General features: G+C 46.7%; 1 protein-coding gene across 1 annotated transcript in view; it reads left to right on the top strand.

Moving 5' to 3' along the window:
* ATP13A5 (ATPase 13A5) overlaps window positions 1–16,590 on the top strand; it is a 72,439-nt gene extending 55,849 nt beyond the window's left edge. The window contains exons 19-30 of the mRNA XM_067466143.1: window positions 2–165; window positions 3,512–3,619; window positions 3,720–3,799; window positions 4,629–4,671; window positions 5,169–5,278; window positions 6,590–6,686; window positions 10,093–10,165; window positions 11,080–11,254; window positions 12,587–12,771; window positions 13,073–13,161; window positions 13,285–13,365; window positions 16,326–16,590. Of these exons, the coding sequence (XP_067322244.1) occupies window positions 2–165; window positions 3,512–3,619; window positions 3,720–3,799; window positions 4,629–4,671; window positions 5,169–5,278; window positions 6,590–6,686; window positions 10,093–10,165; window positions 11,080–11,254; window positions 12,587–12,771; window positions 13,073–13,161; window positions 13,285–13,365; window positions 16,326–16,562 (1,442 nt within the window). The 3' untranslated portion in view covers window positions 16,563–16,590. The remainder of the gene's footprint in view (window position 1; window positions 166–3,511; window positions 3,620–3,719; window positions 3,800–4,628; window positions 4,672–5,168; window positions 5,279–6,589; window positions 6,687–10,092; window positions 10,166–11,079; window positions 11,255–12,586; window positions 12,772–13,072; window positions 13,162–13,284; window positions 13,366–16,325) is intronic.
* The last annotated feature ends 1,558 nt before the right edge of the window (window positions 16,591–18,148 follow it).

Here is an 18,148-nt window from a genome sequence, read left to right as displayed (position 1 = left end):
GGCGACAACCTGGAGACGGCCATCACAGTGAGCAGGAACTCTGACATGATCCCTTCAGGAGACAGAGTGATCCTGGTGGAAGCCAGTGATCCTGAGGGCCCCCACCCGGCATCTGTTACCTGGCAGTTGATGGAGGACATGCAGCCCTGCAAGGAGAAGAACCAGGTACTGTATGCTAGACTTCGTCTTAAGAGACAGGGTTTGGGCAGAACAGCAGAATATCTCAGGCGGCATGTGGGTTGATGTACCTGAGTGGCGTTGTAGCAGCATTGGGGGGAAATAAGAGCCCTTCTGTGCAAGAATGTGGGTTTCTGAGGGGCAAAAATCCTCCTCCCAAAATGTTTGAGGAACCAGCATGAAGCCATGGCTTGAGCCTTGGGATAGGACTCTGGAGAGCAGGGTTCAGGTCCTCACTCAGCCTTGGAGGCCCATGGGTCCTTTTGCCCTTGCCGCAATTCAGGAGAGATATTGACAAGCTGGAATGTGTCCAGAGGAGGCCGAATAAAATGATCAAGGGTCTGGAGAAGACCTATGAGGAGCGGCTTAAGGAGCTGGGCATGTTTAGCCAGAAGAAGAGAAGGCTGAGAGGAGATATGATAGCCATGTATAAATATGTGAGAGGAAGCCACAGGGAGGAGGAGGGAGCAAGCTTGTTTTCTGCTGCCCTGGAGACTAGGACGCAATGGAACAATGGCTTCAAACTACAAGAGAGGCGATTCCATCTGAACATGAGGAAGAACTTCCTGACTGTGAGAGCCGTTCAGCAGTGGAACTCTCTGCCCCAGAGTGTGGTGGAGGCTCCTTCTTTGGAAGCTTTGAAACAGAGGCTGGATGGCCATTTGTCAGGGGTGATTTGAATGCAATATTCCTGCTTCTTGGCAGAATGGGGTTGGACTGGATGGCCCAGGAGGTCTCTTCCAACTCTTTGATTCTGTGATTCTATGAAATGCCTCCTGAGTAACTCTTGCCCAGGAAACCCAGGGGTTGATCTTCTCTGTCTTGCTGAAAATTAGAAATGAGTTATTTGATACATTTTGTATTTTAATGGCATCTCCTAATGTCTTAAGTCAGCCCTTTTAATTGAGGATGAGAAAAAGGCATATATTATTTATGGCCCTGTTGATGGAGTTGGCCCAGCAATAGTATTGATGGAGTTCAGCCTCTGATTGTGTTTCAGGATCAGGGTGCTTTGGATGTGGGAAATGATGCCAATGAATTTCAAGATGACAATGGTTTGGTCAATGATAATGATGCAGAGAAGGACCAGGAGACCCCTGTGCAAAGTGTAGTTTCTCATGAGAATGTCCCTGAAGGATGTGGGGATGATGGTGTACTCCCTGAATTGCTACCAGAGGGTTCCCAGGATTTGGGGCTTGAAAACAACTGGGCACCTGGCCCAGCTGCGAGACTTAATAAGCAAATAGATAGGCGAGAGGAAATTAGTCAAAACAGAGAGGCTGAACAGTGCCTTCGGCATTCTGCCAGGTTCCGACAGAAAAAGATAAGGGAATCTCAAGTAAAATGATACCAATTCCTGAGTGCGTGGAATAGCTTAACGAGGGGATAAAAATTCCAAGTATGGGAAATATAGTCAGATGAAGCATTGTTGGAATCAAGTATAGCTCTCGTCCTTTGTTTCATGGAAGGTTCTTGTTTAAGTTTGGAAGCTTTTAAGCAGATGCTGGATGGCCATTTGTCAGGGGTGATTTGAATGCAATATTCCTGCTTCTTGGCAGAATGGGGTTGGACTGGATGGCCCATGAGGTCTCTTCCAACTCTTTGATTCTATGATTCTATGATTCTAAGTATTTCTTGTTTATGGTTTGGACTCTTGGAATGTATGAATGCCTACTCATTACCTGAAGAGATTAGGAACTCATTACCTGGAGAGATTAGGAAAGCCCCTACCCTGGACACCTTTAAAAAGAACCTTAAAACCTGGCTCTTCAGCTGCGCCTTTGGAGAGTAGGTATACAATCCCACACTACTGCTTAGCCTCAATGCTTTGCCATTGGAGTCTACGTCCCCTTCCCTTGTGGGAAAGTTTGATTCCACAACTCCTTTTTTGATGAGCCCCCCTCCAGAATAACCTGCTTCTCCTTTATCTCACCCACATTTTTAACAGTTTTTAATTAGTTTTCTTTTAATCATTACATGTAGCCTGCCCATTGTTATCGCGATTGTGTTTACTGTAATTTTATATTGTTATGTATTCATATATTTTATGTAATTATGATATTGTTTATTGTTTTCATTTTCGTTTTTATTTTGCTGTAATTTGTTGTTTGGGCTTGGCCTCATGTAAGCTGCCCCGAGTCCCCATTGGGGAGATGGTGGTGGGGTATAAATAAAGATTATTATTATTATTATTATTATTATTATTATTATTACTCATGCCTTGTATTAATGTTTCTTGTTTTCCTGAATTATATTAGAGAAGTATGGACTTTGTTTTTATGGACTTTGCTGAACTTTACCCTGGAATTTTTTTGCTCCTGCTTATCTGTTCTTATTTTTATTGTATTTATCTATGTTTGTTCTTGTTTTCATTGTATTTTAAAGTTAATTGTATTGTTTTAATCTACTGCTGTAAACCGCTCCGAGCCAAATTGGGAGTAGCGGTATACAAGTCAAATAAATAAATAAATAAATAAATAAATAAATAAATTGAAATCTTCTTACCTAATTGGATTTACCTATTTCTTTAAAGTGCTTTTTTACTTTTTGCTTTTTAATTATCTTCAATAAAAGGATTGTTTTCCAATCAGCGGTGTGGTGTTTACAGTCAGAGGACTTTTCTTGTCCTGGAGTGCAACAAGTATGATAGCTGGGATCCTACGCTACTTGTGCAACACGGGTCAGAATTAATGAAGGGAACACGTGCACAAGACAGCGGAGCAAGTGAGAGACGCAGCTGTGACAGGATAGCAGTGAAGTAATTTAACTCAGGAGGAGGGTGAGATAATATAACAGTATTTTCCCCCTCCTTTTTAAACTTTCTTCCATTGCAATGTCTCCGCCACAGCTGCGTCTCTCACTCAGTGCGCTCACTCGTGCACATGTTCCCCTAATTCAGACCTACGCTGCGCAAGCAGCGTAGCGTAGGGTCCCAGCTATCATACTATTGCCACTGGCCCACCTTCTTAGGTAGGCAAAACATGTTTCCTTGTGGTTCACCTGTCAGTTCAGCGTTCCCCATCATTTCTGGAGAAATATCTGCCCACAAGACGAAAGAGGGTGAAAGGGAGCAAGAAGGGATCTCTCTACAGCCCCATGGTCTTTGTTATTGTTGTTGTGGTTGTTGTTGTTGTGTGCCCTCAAGTCATTTTTGATGACAACCCTAAGATTGTCTTATCACTGAATTTGCTCACGATTTAATCAGAGAAGGTTTGCCATCAACTTCCTCTGAGGCTGAGCGAGTGGGAGTCTCCCAAGTCTTCCATTGGATTCCCATGGAAATTTGCATAAATCCTCAAACCCACTTTGGGAATCACTGTCACCTGACTTCCAGGATCCCTACATTACGATTGATGGCAGCAGCTGCTCCAGTTTCCACTTTGCCATGAATGGGAAGACCTTTCAGGTGCTCCAGAAGTACTTCAGCCCTTTGCTGCCAAAGGTAACTTGGAGGGCAAACCGGGATGAGGGGAGGCTCTTCTCTGGTGCAAATAGAATAATTACTCATGTCTTACAGATTAGCTCATTTTTCTTTACTGTAGATTCTTGTGAACGGGACTGTGTTTGCACGAATGTCTCCAGGGCAGAAGTCCAGCCTGGTCGAGGAGTTCCAGAAACTGAAGTGAGTGATTTGGTTCTAAATCAGAGAAAGGCAGGAAGTGTGGGATAAGGTAAAGGTATCAAAAGTTCACAGGTTCAAATCTGGGGAGTCGGGTGAGCTCCCGCTGTTAGCCCCAGCCTCTGCCAACCTACAAAACGTGAATAGATCAATAGCTACTGCTCCGGCGGGAGGGTAACTGTGCTCCATGCAGTCATGCCGGTGACATGACCTTGGAGGTGTCTATGGACAACACCGGCTCTTCGACTTAGAAATGGAGAGGAGCACTAACACCAGAGTCAGACATGACTGGGCTTAATGTCAGGGGAAACCTTTGCCTTTACTATGGAAGGAGGTAGACCCAGGAAAGTGTATTGGCTGGAACGTTGGACTGGAAATCCGGGACTCAAATCTCTGTTCGACCATGGAGATGAGCACCAACTCCCACAATTGGACATGACTGGGTTTAATGTCAGGGGAAACCTTTGCCTTTCCTATGGAAGGAGGTAGAGTCAGAAAAGTGTATTGGCTGGAACATTGGACTGGGAATCCGGGGCTCAAATCTCTGTTCGGCCACAACACCCCCCCCCCCCAATTGGGTAACCTTAGGTGGGTCACATTCTCTCAGCCTCAGAGAGAGGCAGTAATCCCTCCCCTCAGTGTGAGCCCATCTTGTCAACAAACTCGCATGACAGATTTACCTTGGGGTCCCTCAAAAGCACAAAACTAGCATAGACGAACGGGAAGCATGGAAGACTCTACAAGAAGAAACTTGCTAACCTTATCATGTCATTCTTCTGTGTTCCTGTTTTGTTTCATGGGTGGCCCAATGATGTCTTCTCCTGTCTTGCAGTTACTTTGTGGGGATGTGCGGAGATGGAGCCAACGACTGTGGGGTAAGCCATGGAGTTCGTTGTTGTGTTGCTGTTGTCTCCATGTTAGTTGTTGCCCACCCTTTCCCATAAACATGATAGGGGTCGTTTGAGGAAACAATACCTTCCAAATAATTTAAAGCAATGTCCATCTCTTCATGTTAAAGCCTTTGCATATATTTAGGGTTTTCTTTGTGAACAATATTGATTATGCAAGAAGGCATCTGGTTTGGTTTTCAAGTTCATCTGTTACTGTATCAGTGTATTCATCTCTGTTTGTTGGGGCATGCCTGATGTCCTTAGGAAGTGAGTTCCAGAGTCGAGGGGCCACCACCGAAAAGGCCATAAATATGTTGCAGATAGATGCACCCTCATAAGGGATTTTGCCTTGTATGAAATTGGGATCTTCCAGCACATGTGAGATCATAGGATGCATTCCTGTTTTACTTGGATGAGGAGATGCAGTCAATGGGAACTTCCTCCTGCTGAGATCTTGGGGACTTTTGCTTCCTTCCCTCCAGGCTTTGAAGATGGCTCATGCGGGGATCTCCCTCTCGGAGCAAGAGGCCTCAGTGGCCTCGCCCTTCACCTCTCAAACCCCCAACATCCAGTGCGTTCCAGAGCTCATCCGGTATGTTGTGCCTCCTTCCATGCGATAGAAATAGACTTTCCGGTTCCTCCAAAGAGAAGCCTCTTGTGCTCCCCTTCAGAGGATGCCTTTCTGCACTAGACCTCCCCTCCTGGCTTCCAGATTGCCATATTGGGGATTGCAAGGTGTAATGAATCCCCTTCCTTGGCAAGCTAGCTTAGGCCTATGAGAGTGGGCCTGGCGAAGCCACGGCATCCATTTTAGAGAAGGGAGACAGGGAGACGCCATCTTAGGTTAGGTTTGCCTTAAGGGAGCGTGTTCTAGTCTTGGAGGGAAAGTTAGACCACTAGGACTGGTTAGAATGATGGGGGCAGAGCCTAAGTGATCTGAAGGAAAAAAGTGACTTTTAAACTGAGACTTGAGTTCTCAGATTGCCAGTTGAGAGTTGGAGTTTGGAAAGGGTGTTAGCGAAAGCAGTTTGGGGTTTTGAAGAAGGACTTTGGGTCTGTCTTTTGTTTAGTATTCAGGGTAGCTATAGAGAAATATAGCCAGAATACTGTGGGGAGCAGCACCCCGTTAGTGGTCTGTTCTTTTCCTTAAGGAAGGCTAGTTCAGGTTTTGGCTAGATTCCTAAGAGGGATTTTTGTGGGAGTTACTTTCAGAGATTCATTTCCTGAAGTAATTTTCTGTGTGGAAACTTTAAGACTTGTAACCCAGAAGTTTTTAATATCTCTTTTCAAACGTAACCACAAGCTTTGTATGCCAGATTTTTACTGAAACCATCAAGCATTTGTACCTGAATTATTCACGCCTGTTCAATAAAAGTTCTTGTTATTTTTACCAACTTATACCAGCCTCAGTGTGAATACCTTTGTGGTAAAAGTGTTATTCAAGTCAGCTTTTTACCAGTCTCTAAGAAAACTAGAGTAACACAGAGTGTGTTACTGAACAACCTCTCAATAGTTCCTCAGCCTGTTCTTTAGTAATATGGTGGCAGCAGAAACATTTTAAAGAATCATTTTAAGTCTCTCAGTTCCTGTGGTTCCCAGTTCCTAACTGTTAAATAGACAGTTGGTCCAAGAACTATTCTCCCTCTATATTTTTGATGAGCTATTCTGGAGTGGTGTCATCGTTATAATTTGGTAGGCTGCTGTGTGGGTCGTTATAATTTGGTGAGCAGAAGGTTGATTCTTTATACAAGGCAATGGGGAGCTGAGGAGTGTGGCCCTAAGAGTAGTCCTTCCTTTTGGACACCAATGCATCTTTGGTCCAGGCTGAAGGCATTTCCTCGGTGCCCCTGAAGCACCCACTGTCACCTGAATGCATCACAAATGGTTGATCTTTTCCTCGCAGGGAAGGCCGGGCATCTCTGGTGTCCTCCTTTGCCGTTTTCAAATACCTGACCATTTACGGCTTGACGCAGTTCATTGGTACAGCTCTGCTTTACTGGGTAAGTCCTTCCCTATGAAGCTGATGTGCTTTGCAACTGGTCTTTTGTTAGTGATATATCCATGTGCTCTTTTTGTAGGGTGCACTATTTGTCACAGCACCATGAGAGTATACCATTGTGGTATTCAATTGCACATTGTGGATTGCTTTTGCCCTCTGAGCATTTTTGTGTGCACAATATGTATCTCAATTGAAAAATGTGCATTGCACCTGCACATTACAGCATGCAGAAGGGCACCCATTCCCTACCACAGTGTTACTCTTCGACAAAGGGGACAACGTCTCCAGATGTGGGGCAGATGTTGGTTGCACCCCATTGCATCCTGCCAGGGCGTGGATGACCAACACTGTCTGGGCGTCAGCATTGGCACCATGGCCTGGAAAGAATGAGAAATGTGCTTTCTCCTTAAGGTGCTCCAAAACCCCCCACAGAGTTTATGGATGCACTCCCAAAGCGGGAAGAGTGATGCTATTGTCAAGGAATTTAGAGTGGCTGTGGATAGAGAGATCCAAGCCATTGTGGGATGCCTGGTGAGAAAAGAAGCCAGTAGAGCAGAATAAATCTCACCAAGTTGAAGAGAAAGCCACCGAGGTTTTTATTTTATTCCAGCTGGAAAGGATGATGATTGCAGTAATCTGCCAACAAAATTGACATGTCCACTGGGCAGAGAGATACAATATTTATAGCCTTCACATTCATAAAGTTCCCATGCCCACCCCTCTCCCTTCCTCTGAGCTGGCTTTGTTATGTTTGGCTGTGATGTCAGCAAGCCAGCAAGAGAGCCAATGGTGGCCTGAGCCCTGCTTTGGCCGCTCAGCCAATGAGGTAGAAGGGAGGCGGGTAACAGGGAAAGAATGAAGAAATGTCTAGTTGTCAGGACCAATGTTAGCCAAATGGCTGGGTGATAACCTTTAGGCTCTCAAGCCTAGCCAAGGTTATTGTTTGATTCTTATTAATCCAATGAATCAAACAATAACCTTGCCTAGGGTTGAGAGCCTAAAGGTTATCGCCCAGCCATTTGGCTAACATTGGTCACCTAAATCTTGGTCTAGCCCCTAGAGGCTATGTCCTGTGTTTTTACAGTCCTGAGATATGGAGTCCATTGAAGAAGTTAATGTTGGTTTCTAGCCGGTCAGAATTGACACAATGGAGAGGCCAGCCCATAGCAAAGTTCCTGGTTCTTCACAGACAGGAAGTTCCCCTATGTGATGAGTGATTAAAGTGCCCATAGGTCCTATCATTCCAGGTGGTCTAGCTTTGCCCTCTGAAGCCCTGTCTGATAAGAGCCATTTACTTTATTGTCCATGCAAGTAGGCTTGGTGAAATCCTTTTGTTAGGGGATTATCAACTCAGGAAGCGTGGGGCTTCCAGATTCAAAAGTTGCTGGTTTATGAGAAAAAAGGTTGCTTTCCTTCATATTTTCATATAAACATACAGACACATAGGAGATGGGGAATGGGGCAAGGGAACATATATGGAAAAAGCCATAGTTTCCCACATGGGGGAGAGATAGGGGATAATGGGATCATTCCAGCCTGGTGTCGTTGGCAAAACTATGAATTCCCTGATTTTGAACTATCTTTTACAGAGTCCTGGGGGGGGGGGGGGGTCACTCCGATCTCAATGCTACTGCTTTTTAAGTGTCAGATAAGGGGGAAATATGCTGTAGAGTCTCTCTTGCATATTGAGGGAAAAGCACCTTAACTGCCATAAGGGGTGTTTGTCATAGCTGTGATGAGATGCCCTAGAAACTGGCAGGCCTATGACCCAATTGCATGAAGTGTGATGTGGGACAGCTTTCATGGGTTGGGAAGTGGGCATAGAAATGAAAGGGGCAGATTCAGCCCAAGAACCAAATGGGTTGCAAGAGAAGATGACTTCCTCAAAAGAGGGCGTTGGATTGCCTGGGTTCTTATTGCTAAGCCCCATAGAGTCATTCTTGTTTCTATCAATGAAGACATTGTAAAGGTAAAGGTTTCTCCTGACGTGAAGTCCAGTTGTGTCTGACTCTGGGGGTTGGTGCTCATCTCCATTTGTAAGCTGAAGAGCCGGTGTTGTCCGTAGACGCCTACAAAGTCACGTGGCCATCATGACTGAATGGAGTGCTGTTACCTTTCCGCAGAAGGGGTACCTATTGATCTCCTTGATATCAAGCTTGAATTTGGAAGAGTCTCCCCATGGAGAAGAGACTCTTGAGACCGCACCAAAGAGGGTCTCTAGAACTTGGCGAGATCAGAGAAGCGAATTCCAGCAGTGAAAAATATTAAAAATAATAAAATCCCACCAAGCGGAAGAAGATGGTGACCGAGGCTTTTTATTAGCGATTCAGCTGAGATCGGATGCATTGTAGGGATAGTTCCACCACAAGCATACCAATACAGAATTTACAGGCATTTTTATAGGCAAAATACAGAAAAACATTTCAAATTTCCCGCCCGCCCTTCTCTGCCCGGCTCCTCGCTGATTGGCTGTTTGCATGGAACCGGCGAATTTGACAATCAGCTGTTTTCTGTCAAATTATATTCTTTAAAGTAAAAAGGTTATTTCCTGGGCGTAGGGGTCCAAAATGAGAAAAGCGATTTAGCAGTTTAGTTTAGAATAAAACACAGAAAAATATGGCATTAAAATGGAGCCGATCCGACATTTTGAAATTTTAGCGGATACGGGGGTCCGAAAGGGGGATCCTCGTATCCGCGATTCCAATTGACGCAGATCCGGCATCCCTGGGACACCAGGAAGGCATCCCAGGCAGACTCACGGTTCCCCGGAGTCTAGAAAGACGTTTATTTCATGCATTGGTTAGCCCAGGCAAGTGAAGGACACAAAGTATCAAGCGGAAAAGTTAAAAGTTGCAATTCTCAAGTACTTTTATTAGGGATTAGATACAAAGTCAGGGCTAGAGGGAAAGTAACAGAGGCTGAGTGCAGTCTTAGTTGGAGCTGCCTGTTGGGGCACATTTCATCAGTTTTTTCCAATTTTGGCTTCCAGGAACTGCGGAACTCTCCACTGCAGTGCAGACCAATTACTGGACGGGGGCCCTCGACACCATCCTCACACTTGCATATTTTCAAACTGCTAGGTTAGCAGAAGCTGGGGCTAACAGTGGGAGCTCACCTCTCTCCCCATATTTGAACCACCAACCTTTTGGTCAGCAAGTTCAGCAATTCAGCAGTTTAACCCACTGCACCACTAGAGGGCCCTTAAGAATTGCTTCATATCAATCAAGCAATTGTTAAGAGCTGCAAAACAGAGGCTGGATAGCCATCCGTCAGGAGTGCTTGGATTGTGCTTTTCCTGCATTCCCAGGGGTTGGACTAGTTGGACCATGCGGTCTCTTCCAGCTCTATGATTGTAAAAAAGGGCCTTTGTGGGACTTCTTCTAATGACATTTGTTTTTGCAAAACAGCAACTACAGATCTTTGGGAACTACCAGTACCTCATCCAAGACGTCTGCATCACCCTCGTTGTCTGCCTCACAAGTAAGCAGGTGCCTTGTCCCACACAGGCCAAGTTTTGCAGGCTTTTGGCACATAAAAATACTTCCTGATACTTCCAAAAGTATCCATGCAGCTACATTTTGCCTAGAAAAAGACTTAATGCGTCCTCACTGGAAGGGAGACAAAGGCAGAGGGGGAGCAATGGCCAAAAACCCAGGGCAATAAAAATACCTTTAAAGAGGAAGTTACCTCATCCCTCACAGAGATTCCATTGCTACATCTTCATGGGGGAGGAGATAGTGGCAAAATATCCATGCAGCTACATTTTGCCTGGAGAAAGGCAAAATGCGTCCTCATTGGAAAGGAGACAAAGGCAAAGAGAGAGAGAGAGAGAGAGCAATGGAGATTGACCACATGGTCAAAAACCCAGTGCAATCAAAATACCTTTAGAAAGGAAGTTATCTCATCGCTCACAGAGATTCCATTGCTACATCTTCAAAGGGGGAGGAGATAATTGCACAATATCCATGCAGCTACATTTTTCCTGGAGAAAGGCAAAATGCATCCTCATTGGAAAGGAGACAAAGGCAGAGAGAGAGAGAGAGAGAGAGAGAGCAATGGAGATTAACCACATGGCCAAAAATCCGGTGCAATCAAAATACCTTTAGAGAGGAAGTTACCTCATCCCTCACAGAGATTCCATTGCTACATCTTCAAAGGGATATAGTGGCAAGCAAGAAGAGTAAAGACAAAGCCCCTTCTAGGAGAAGCATTCATGGGAATGTGGGATAAGGACTATGGCGGAGTTTCCTTATCTGGAGATTTTTACACAGAGGCTGGGTGGCCATCTTTTAGGAGTGCTTTGATTGTATCTTCCTGCCTGGCAGAAGGGGGTTGGACTGGATGGCCTCTTGGGCTCTCTTCCAACTTGGATGCCTGGCTTCTTCCTTCCTCAGTGAGCCTGACGGAGGCCTACCCAAAACTGGCCCCCTACCGCCCCGCCGGTCGCCTCCTCTCTCCTCCGCTGCTGCTCTCCGTCTTCCTCAACGTCTGCTTCACCCTCATCGTCCAGATCTTTGCCTTCCTCTTCGTCAGGCAACAACCCTGGTACTCCGCAATCCGCAGCCACAGGTCAGTCCTAGCCCAATAGAAGAGGGGCTCAAGGGAAGAGCAAGGTGGCAACCACTTCTGTAGGGCTTTCCCTGATGGCTAGCAATTGCTTCCTAAGAACCATAGGGAGAAGGGAACAAGCTTGTTTTCTGCTGCCCTGGAGACTAGGACGTGGAGCAATGGCTTCCAACTACAGGAAAGGAGATGCCTCCTGAACATTAGGAAGAACTTCCTAACTGTGAGAGCTATTCAGCAGTGGAACTCTCTACACCAGTGGATCTCAGCCTGGGGTCCCCAGATGTTTTTGGCCTTCAACTCCCAGAAATCCTAACAGTTGGTAAACTGGGAGTTGTAGGCCAAAAACATCTGGAGATCCTAGGTTGAGAACCATTGCTCTACACTAAAGGGTGGTGGAGGCTCCTGGATGGCCATCTGTTGGGGATGCTTTGAATGCAAATGTCCACCTTCTTGGCAGAATGGGGTTGGACTGGATGGCCCACCAGGTCTCTTCCAACTCGATGAGTCTATGATTCTTTCATTTAGGGTCCCTGAGAGGTCATCTTCTGGCCTACAATTCAGCCCCTGATTCCAAAGGACAGTATCACCTTTGCTGACCTTTGATATTATCCTCCATTGAGTCCTGTTTTCTGGGGTTTTCTGGTAGTTCAGTCACTGCTTTCACTCTTACAGGGACCTTTGTTGTGATCTTATTTCTTTGTGTGTGCTTAAAAGGTAAAGGTAGTCCCCTGACATTAAGTCAAGTCATGTCTGACTCTGGGGTGTGGTGCTCATCTCCATTTCTAAGCCGAAGAGCCAGCGTTGTCCGTAGACACCTCCAAGGTCATGTGGCCGGCATGACTGCATGGAGCGCCGTTATCTTGTAAGCTGCCCTAGAATTACACAGCGGCATCCAGGACTCTGACCCAGGCCACTCACTGCTACTCTTCTGCAAAATGCTGGAGGAGCATCTTTCCAGATGTGGCACAGTTGTTGTGTGGCAGCCCATTGTGTTCCACAAGGGCCTAGATCAGACATGGGCAAACTTCAGCCCTCCAGGTGTTTTGGACTTCAATTCCCACAATTCCTAACAGCTGGTGGGAGTTGAAGTCCAAAACACCTGGAGGGCTATGCCTGACCTAGATGACCAACAGCAGTTCAACATCAAGGGGTGGCCTCATAACCTTGATTCCCGGTCTTGAGGAAGAAGTGGGACACCAATAAAGGCAGAGAGAAAGGGAAGGATGTCCATTCAAGATTCTCTCTGGCCGGGTGCAAACCACCATCATCCAAGGGCAAGGCAGAGGCTGGTCAATGAAGGTGAAGTCATAATTCTTGGAGGTGGTTCTCTTGCAGGGGCTGCCCTTTGGGAAATGAGCCCTTCCTCCTGGGCAATGGGACGGGGAACTCCACGGAGCCGGAGGACACGGTCCTGAGCTATGAAGACACCTCTCTCTGGCCGTTAGTGACCATCTACTGCATCATCATGGCCTTTGTCTTCTCCAAGGGGAAGCCCTTCAGGAAGCCCATCTACACCAACTGTGAGTTCTGGGCGGCACCCACTACACACACACACTAGCTTGGGGACCCGGCGATGCCCAGGTTATTTGAGGAAGGCATTGTGTGCCAAGGTTGGTCTTTATCCATTATTTATGTGGCTCGCAGCAGTCTCAGGAAGTTAGTGAAGGTACTGCGAGTCCCATCGTCCATGATCTGTCCTCCTTCAAACTCCACCAGGATGTAGAGAGGGTCATGGGGGCTCTGTGTGCCAAGTTTGGTCTTGCTTGTTATTGTTGTTGTAGATCTCACTGGGACCCTTCTCTCTATTCTTTGATTCTGCAGACATTTTCTCCATCTTCCTCTGCATCCAGCTGGGCCTCTGCCTGTTCCTCTTCTTTGCTGACATAGAAGCCATCTACAAGGGGCTGATGGTGAGTAGCTAAGGAACCCGGAAACCGCACGGCCCTTCCATAATAATAATAATAATAATAATTTGTGCCATGAGGCTCTCCATTGAGGCTAAAAGCAATGACCTCTTTCTCTTTTTTCCACAGCTTCTCTGCACCCCAACCATCTGGAGGATTTACATCCTGATCATGCTCCTGGTCAAGTTTGGGGTCTCCTTCTTTGTGGAGGTGAGTGAGAAATGGAGGGTGGCTTCATTCGTTGCTCTGCTTCCCTCGAAGACTGTTGGGAGGACTGGGACGGAGTGCTCTTGAATGATAGTCCAGCGTGCCTGTCTGAATGTATCTCCTTCTACGTCCCACCTCCGAGTTTAAGATCTTCTGGGGAGGCTTTGCTCTCGGCCTCACCTCTGTCTCAAACACGCTAGGCGGGGACATGGGACAGGGCCTTCTCGGTGGTGGCCCCTCGCCTGTGGAATTCACTCCCCGGGGAAATTAGGTCATCTTCATCCCTCCTCACCTTTAGAAAGAAGTTAAAAACGTGGATGTGGGACCAGGCCTTTGGGGAATTAGGCGGAAATGACAATGGCAAGGTTGACAATGGCTTGGAAATGGATTGTGGATAAGTTAAATGGAGTACTCAATCCTGGAATTCGGCTAGATTAGGGCCACCAGACTGGTAATAGTCCAGTAGAATCATAGAATCATAGAATCCAAGAGTTGGAAGAGACCTCATGGGCCATCCAGTCCAACCCCATTCTGCCAAGAAGCAGGAATATTGCATTCAAATCACCCCTGACAGATGGCCATCCAGCCTCTGTTTAAAAGCTTCCAAAGAAGGAGCCTCCACCACACTCCGGGGCAGAGAGTTCCACTGCTGAACGGCTCTCACAGTCAGGAAGTTCTTCCTAATGTTCAGATGGAATCTCCTCTCTTGTAGTTTGAAGCCGTTGTTCCGCGTCCTAGTCTCCAAGGAAGCAGAAAACAAGCTTGCTCCCTCCTCCTCCCTGTGGCTTCCTCTCACATATTTATACATGGCTATCATATCTCCTCTCAGCCTTCTCTTCTTCAGGCTAAACATGCCCAGTTCCCTAAGCCGCTCCTCATAGGGCTTGTTCTCTAGAATCCTAGAATCCTAGAGTTGGAAGAGACCTCATGGGCCCTCATCCAGTCCAACCCCATCCTGCCAAGAAGCAGGAATATTGCATTCAAATCACCCCTGACAGATGGCCATCCAGCCTCTGTTTCAAAGCTTCCAAAGAAGGAGCCTCCACCACGCAATCAGTAGATTGTAAGTGTATTGTTTTAATGTTTTAACTATTATAATTATTGGTTATTTGTATTTTATTATGCGGTATCAAATTGTTGCCGACTGGAAGCATGGGGTTTGACTGGATGGCCTTTGGAGGGGGGTCCCTTCCAACTGTAGGACTCTATGGCTAATGGATGATACTTTTATGAGAGTGGGACCCACTGCTGTGGAGACCATGCACAGGGGAAACCGAGGCAACAGAAGTCAGGGCATGCCATCCCACAAGTGAAGCAATGTTTGGCATTGACTCTCGTTGCTGTCTTCTTCCTCACCTGAAAACAAGATAGCCTTCCTACCTGGACTTCGCAAATGACTCAGACCATGCCTCAAGCCTGGGCCACTGTCTACAGGTGCCACCATGACCACCGGTTGGCTGGCCATCTGGCCGTCTGGCCATAGGCCTCACACACTTCCGCTTAACCCCTCACCTGCCAGACTGGGCCCATGAGACAGTTCCCCTACCTCGCGGCAGGAAGTCACTCGCAGACGCACGGCTTACTAACCATGGAGTCCTTGCTCTGCAGAGAGAAGGGACGCACCTCTCTCCAGTGCTGCCTTCAATCCCAACTCTTTTTCAGCCTATGTCTAGAGGGAAGGGGGAATCACAGAATCATAGAATCAAAGAGTTGGAAGAGACCTCATGGGCCATCCAGTCCAACCCGATTCTGCCATGAAGCAGGAATATTGCATTCAAATCACCCCTGACAGATGGCCATCCAGCCTCTCTTTAAAAGCTTCCAAAGAAGGAGCCTCCACCACACTCCGGGGCAGAGAGTTCCACTGCTGAACGGCTCTCACAGTCAGGAAGTTCTTCCTCATGTTCAGATGGAATCTCCTCTCTTGTAGTTTGAAGCCATTGTTCCATTGCGTCCTAGTCTCCAAGAAAGCAGAAAACAAGCTTGCTCCCTCCTCCTCCCTGTGGCTTCCTCTCACATATTTATTCATGGCTATCATGTCTCCTCTCAGCCTTCTCTTCTTCAGGCTGAACATGCCCAGCTCCTTAAGCCGCTCCTCATAGGGCTTGTTCTCCAGACCCTTGATCATTTTAGTCGCCCTCCTCTGGACACATTCCAGCTTAGAGTCAATATCTCTCTTGAATTGTGGTGCCCAGAATTGGACACAATATTCCAGATGTGGTCTAACCAAAGCGGAATAGAGCATGGGGAGCATTACTTCCCTAGATCTAGACACTTCAAGCCCAACTCTTTTCCGGCCTATGTCTAGAGGGAAGGAGGCAAAGGGAGAAGGAAGGAAGGAAAGAAGGAAGGAAGGAAGGAAGGAAGGAAGGAAGGAAGGAAGGAAGGGAGGAAGGAGAGAATGAGGGAGGGAAAGAGGAAAAGAAGGAAGGAGGGAAAGAAGGAAGGAAGGAAAGAAAGAGGTAGAGAAGGAAGGAAGGAGAGAATGAAAGAAAAAAAGAGAAGCAAGGAAGGAAAGAGAGAGGGAAGGATGAAACCAAAGATCAAAGGAAGGAAGGAAAGAAAGAGGTAGAGAAGGAAGAAAGGAAAGAAAGGAGAGGAAGAGGGAGGGAAGGTTGGTCACAGCAACGCGTGGTGGATACATCTAGTGTGTGTGTGTGTGTGACATATTTCTTATTCATGTAATTAAATCTGTGACTGCTGACATCCACATTATGCCTCTGTTCTTTGCCTTCATCCCATCTTTGTCTTATTTGGTCCTTTGGGAGCTTGACATACCAGGCCTCGAACCCGCAGTTCTTGCGGAGCTGAAATTGCTTGGCAGTCCAGTACTCAGACCATTCTGAGTCTGGTCTGAGTCCCTCTACGGAGGTAGAGAAGATCAGGATATAAAAGTTTTAAATAAATAAATAAATAATAAATTGTGCCATGCTGCCTGATTCCCTTCTTCCTTCCCTTTGCAGGATGCCATCTTGCAAAACCACCGCCTCTGGCTCTGGATCAAGGCCCTCTTCCGCTTCCGCTCCTCCAGCAAATACCGGAAGTTGCAGAGGCAGTTGCAGAGGGATCCTTCTTGGCCTCCTTTGAACCAAAGGGACTTTGCCGAGGACCGGAAAAGCAAGGCCTATGTCAACCCCGTCTTTGAAAACAGCGAAGGGGACTTGCCAGATGGAGCCACCCTGGAGGCGGTTGGGGAATGAGGACTGAATCATTTCTCTGTTCAGGATGTAAATGGAACTTATAGACATACAGATCTGTGGAGAGCACTGTTACAAAGAAAATCCTTGGAAGAGCTTTGGGGACTTCTGGGCTTGAAATGTCGCCATGTGGTTGGCTGTGATGAGAGACTGGCACAAGTCCTGGTCCTTGCCTGTTTGGCTGGCTGGCTAGCAACAGGCAAGAATGCTCTCCTTGGCCCACAAGCCCAGTTCCTGTTTCTGGCATCCAGAAAGCACAAGTCTGGGCTACAAGAAGGGAGTGGACCAAGAAAGGACTGCCTACCACAGTTTGAATGGTTTAAGCCACTGCCAAAATAGGCTGCTAACTTGCACTTTGTCACAATAAAGTTGACTTTGTTTTTTCTCTAATTGATCATCTATATAAATAAAAATGTAATGTTCGTTTGTGGGATTAACAGGAGTGCTTTAGCTGTGTCTTTCTGCCTGGCAGAATGGGGTTGTACTGGATCGGTCTTCCAACTCTATGATTCCATAATGTTATGAAATGAGGCCAAGCCCTGCTTTGGGGAGAGGCCATCTCTATCCTCCTGAGTGCAATTATCTCCAGCCCTTCACAGGTGGAAACGCCAGTTTGCCAAGCCATGGCACTGCTAATGACAGTATTTGGACTTCTGGGAAGGCCCAGTGGGAGGAATCGTCTGTAAAAATGCCAAATGTTGGAAGTGGGGGTTTCTCCTTGATACTCTACTAAAAGGCTGGTGAGTTGGGAATGCCCACTGCCTCCTTGCTCTGGCGCAGTTGCTTTTGCATTGGTAGTGATGAGATTTTGCTAGGACTGCGAATGGAGAGGTATTTACCCGGTGAACTTCCACTATATCCGATCAGCCAGGAAAGAGAACAAGCACTCCGGGCTGAAGGCAAACTACAAAGGCTTATTACAGTTTGGCCAAAAAGGATGCAAAAAGGGACCAAGCCAATGCTCAAAATGTAAGGTAAAGGTAAATGTTTTCCCCTGACATTAATGCCAGTCGTGTCTGATTCTGAGGGTTGGTGCTCATCTCAATTTGTGCTGTCACGCACTGGGCCTGTGAAAAGGTCTGTAGACAGGACGTGCTCTGTATGCCCAACGGGATGCCGGGGTTGCCTCGGATTAGAGGCCCTTTGGATTTCCCTAAACACAGTCTTTAGAAACTTGAAAAGTTTAACAAAGTTCTTTATTATTGTTTAGGTCTTCAATAAATCCAACAAATACTTCAAGGCTTTGAATCAACTGGTGGCTTTCTTAATCTTGTCCACAAGGGACAGGCAACTATCTTCATGAACTGTTTCTTCACTATCAGGGAAATCCTTGACCTCTACCTGGGAAATCTGTCTTAGGCTCTGCTGGCGTGGGCCCCTACACCCAGTCCAAATTGCGTTATGGCTGCCGCGAGTGGTCCTTACCAAACAGAGTCCTTTTGTAGATTTCCAAGAGGAAAGAAGGTCTTCAATTCCCAGTAAAGGCTGGCTGTAAAGCTGTGGGACTGGATCCCCCCAGCAAAAGCTATGCTTCTCTGTAGAGGTGTGGGACTGAACTCCTCCAGCAAAAACTGTAAAAGACGAAGCTT

The sequence above is a fragment of the Anolis sagrei genome, chromosome 3 (assembly GCF_037176765.1).
Source record: "Anolis sagrei isolate rAnoSag1 chromosome 3, rAnoSag1.mat, whole genome shotgun sequence".
NCBI lineage: Eukaryota > Metazoa > Chordata > Lepidosauria > Squamata > Dactyloidae > Anolis > Anolis sagrei.
This window is presented reverse-complemented; position numbering and strand designations above follow the sequence as displayed.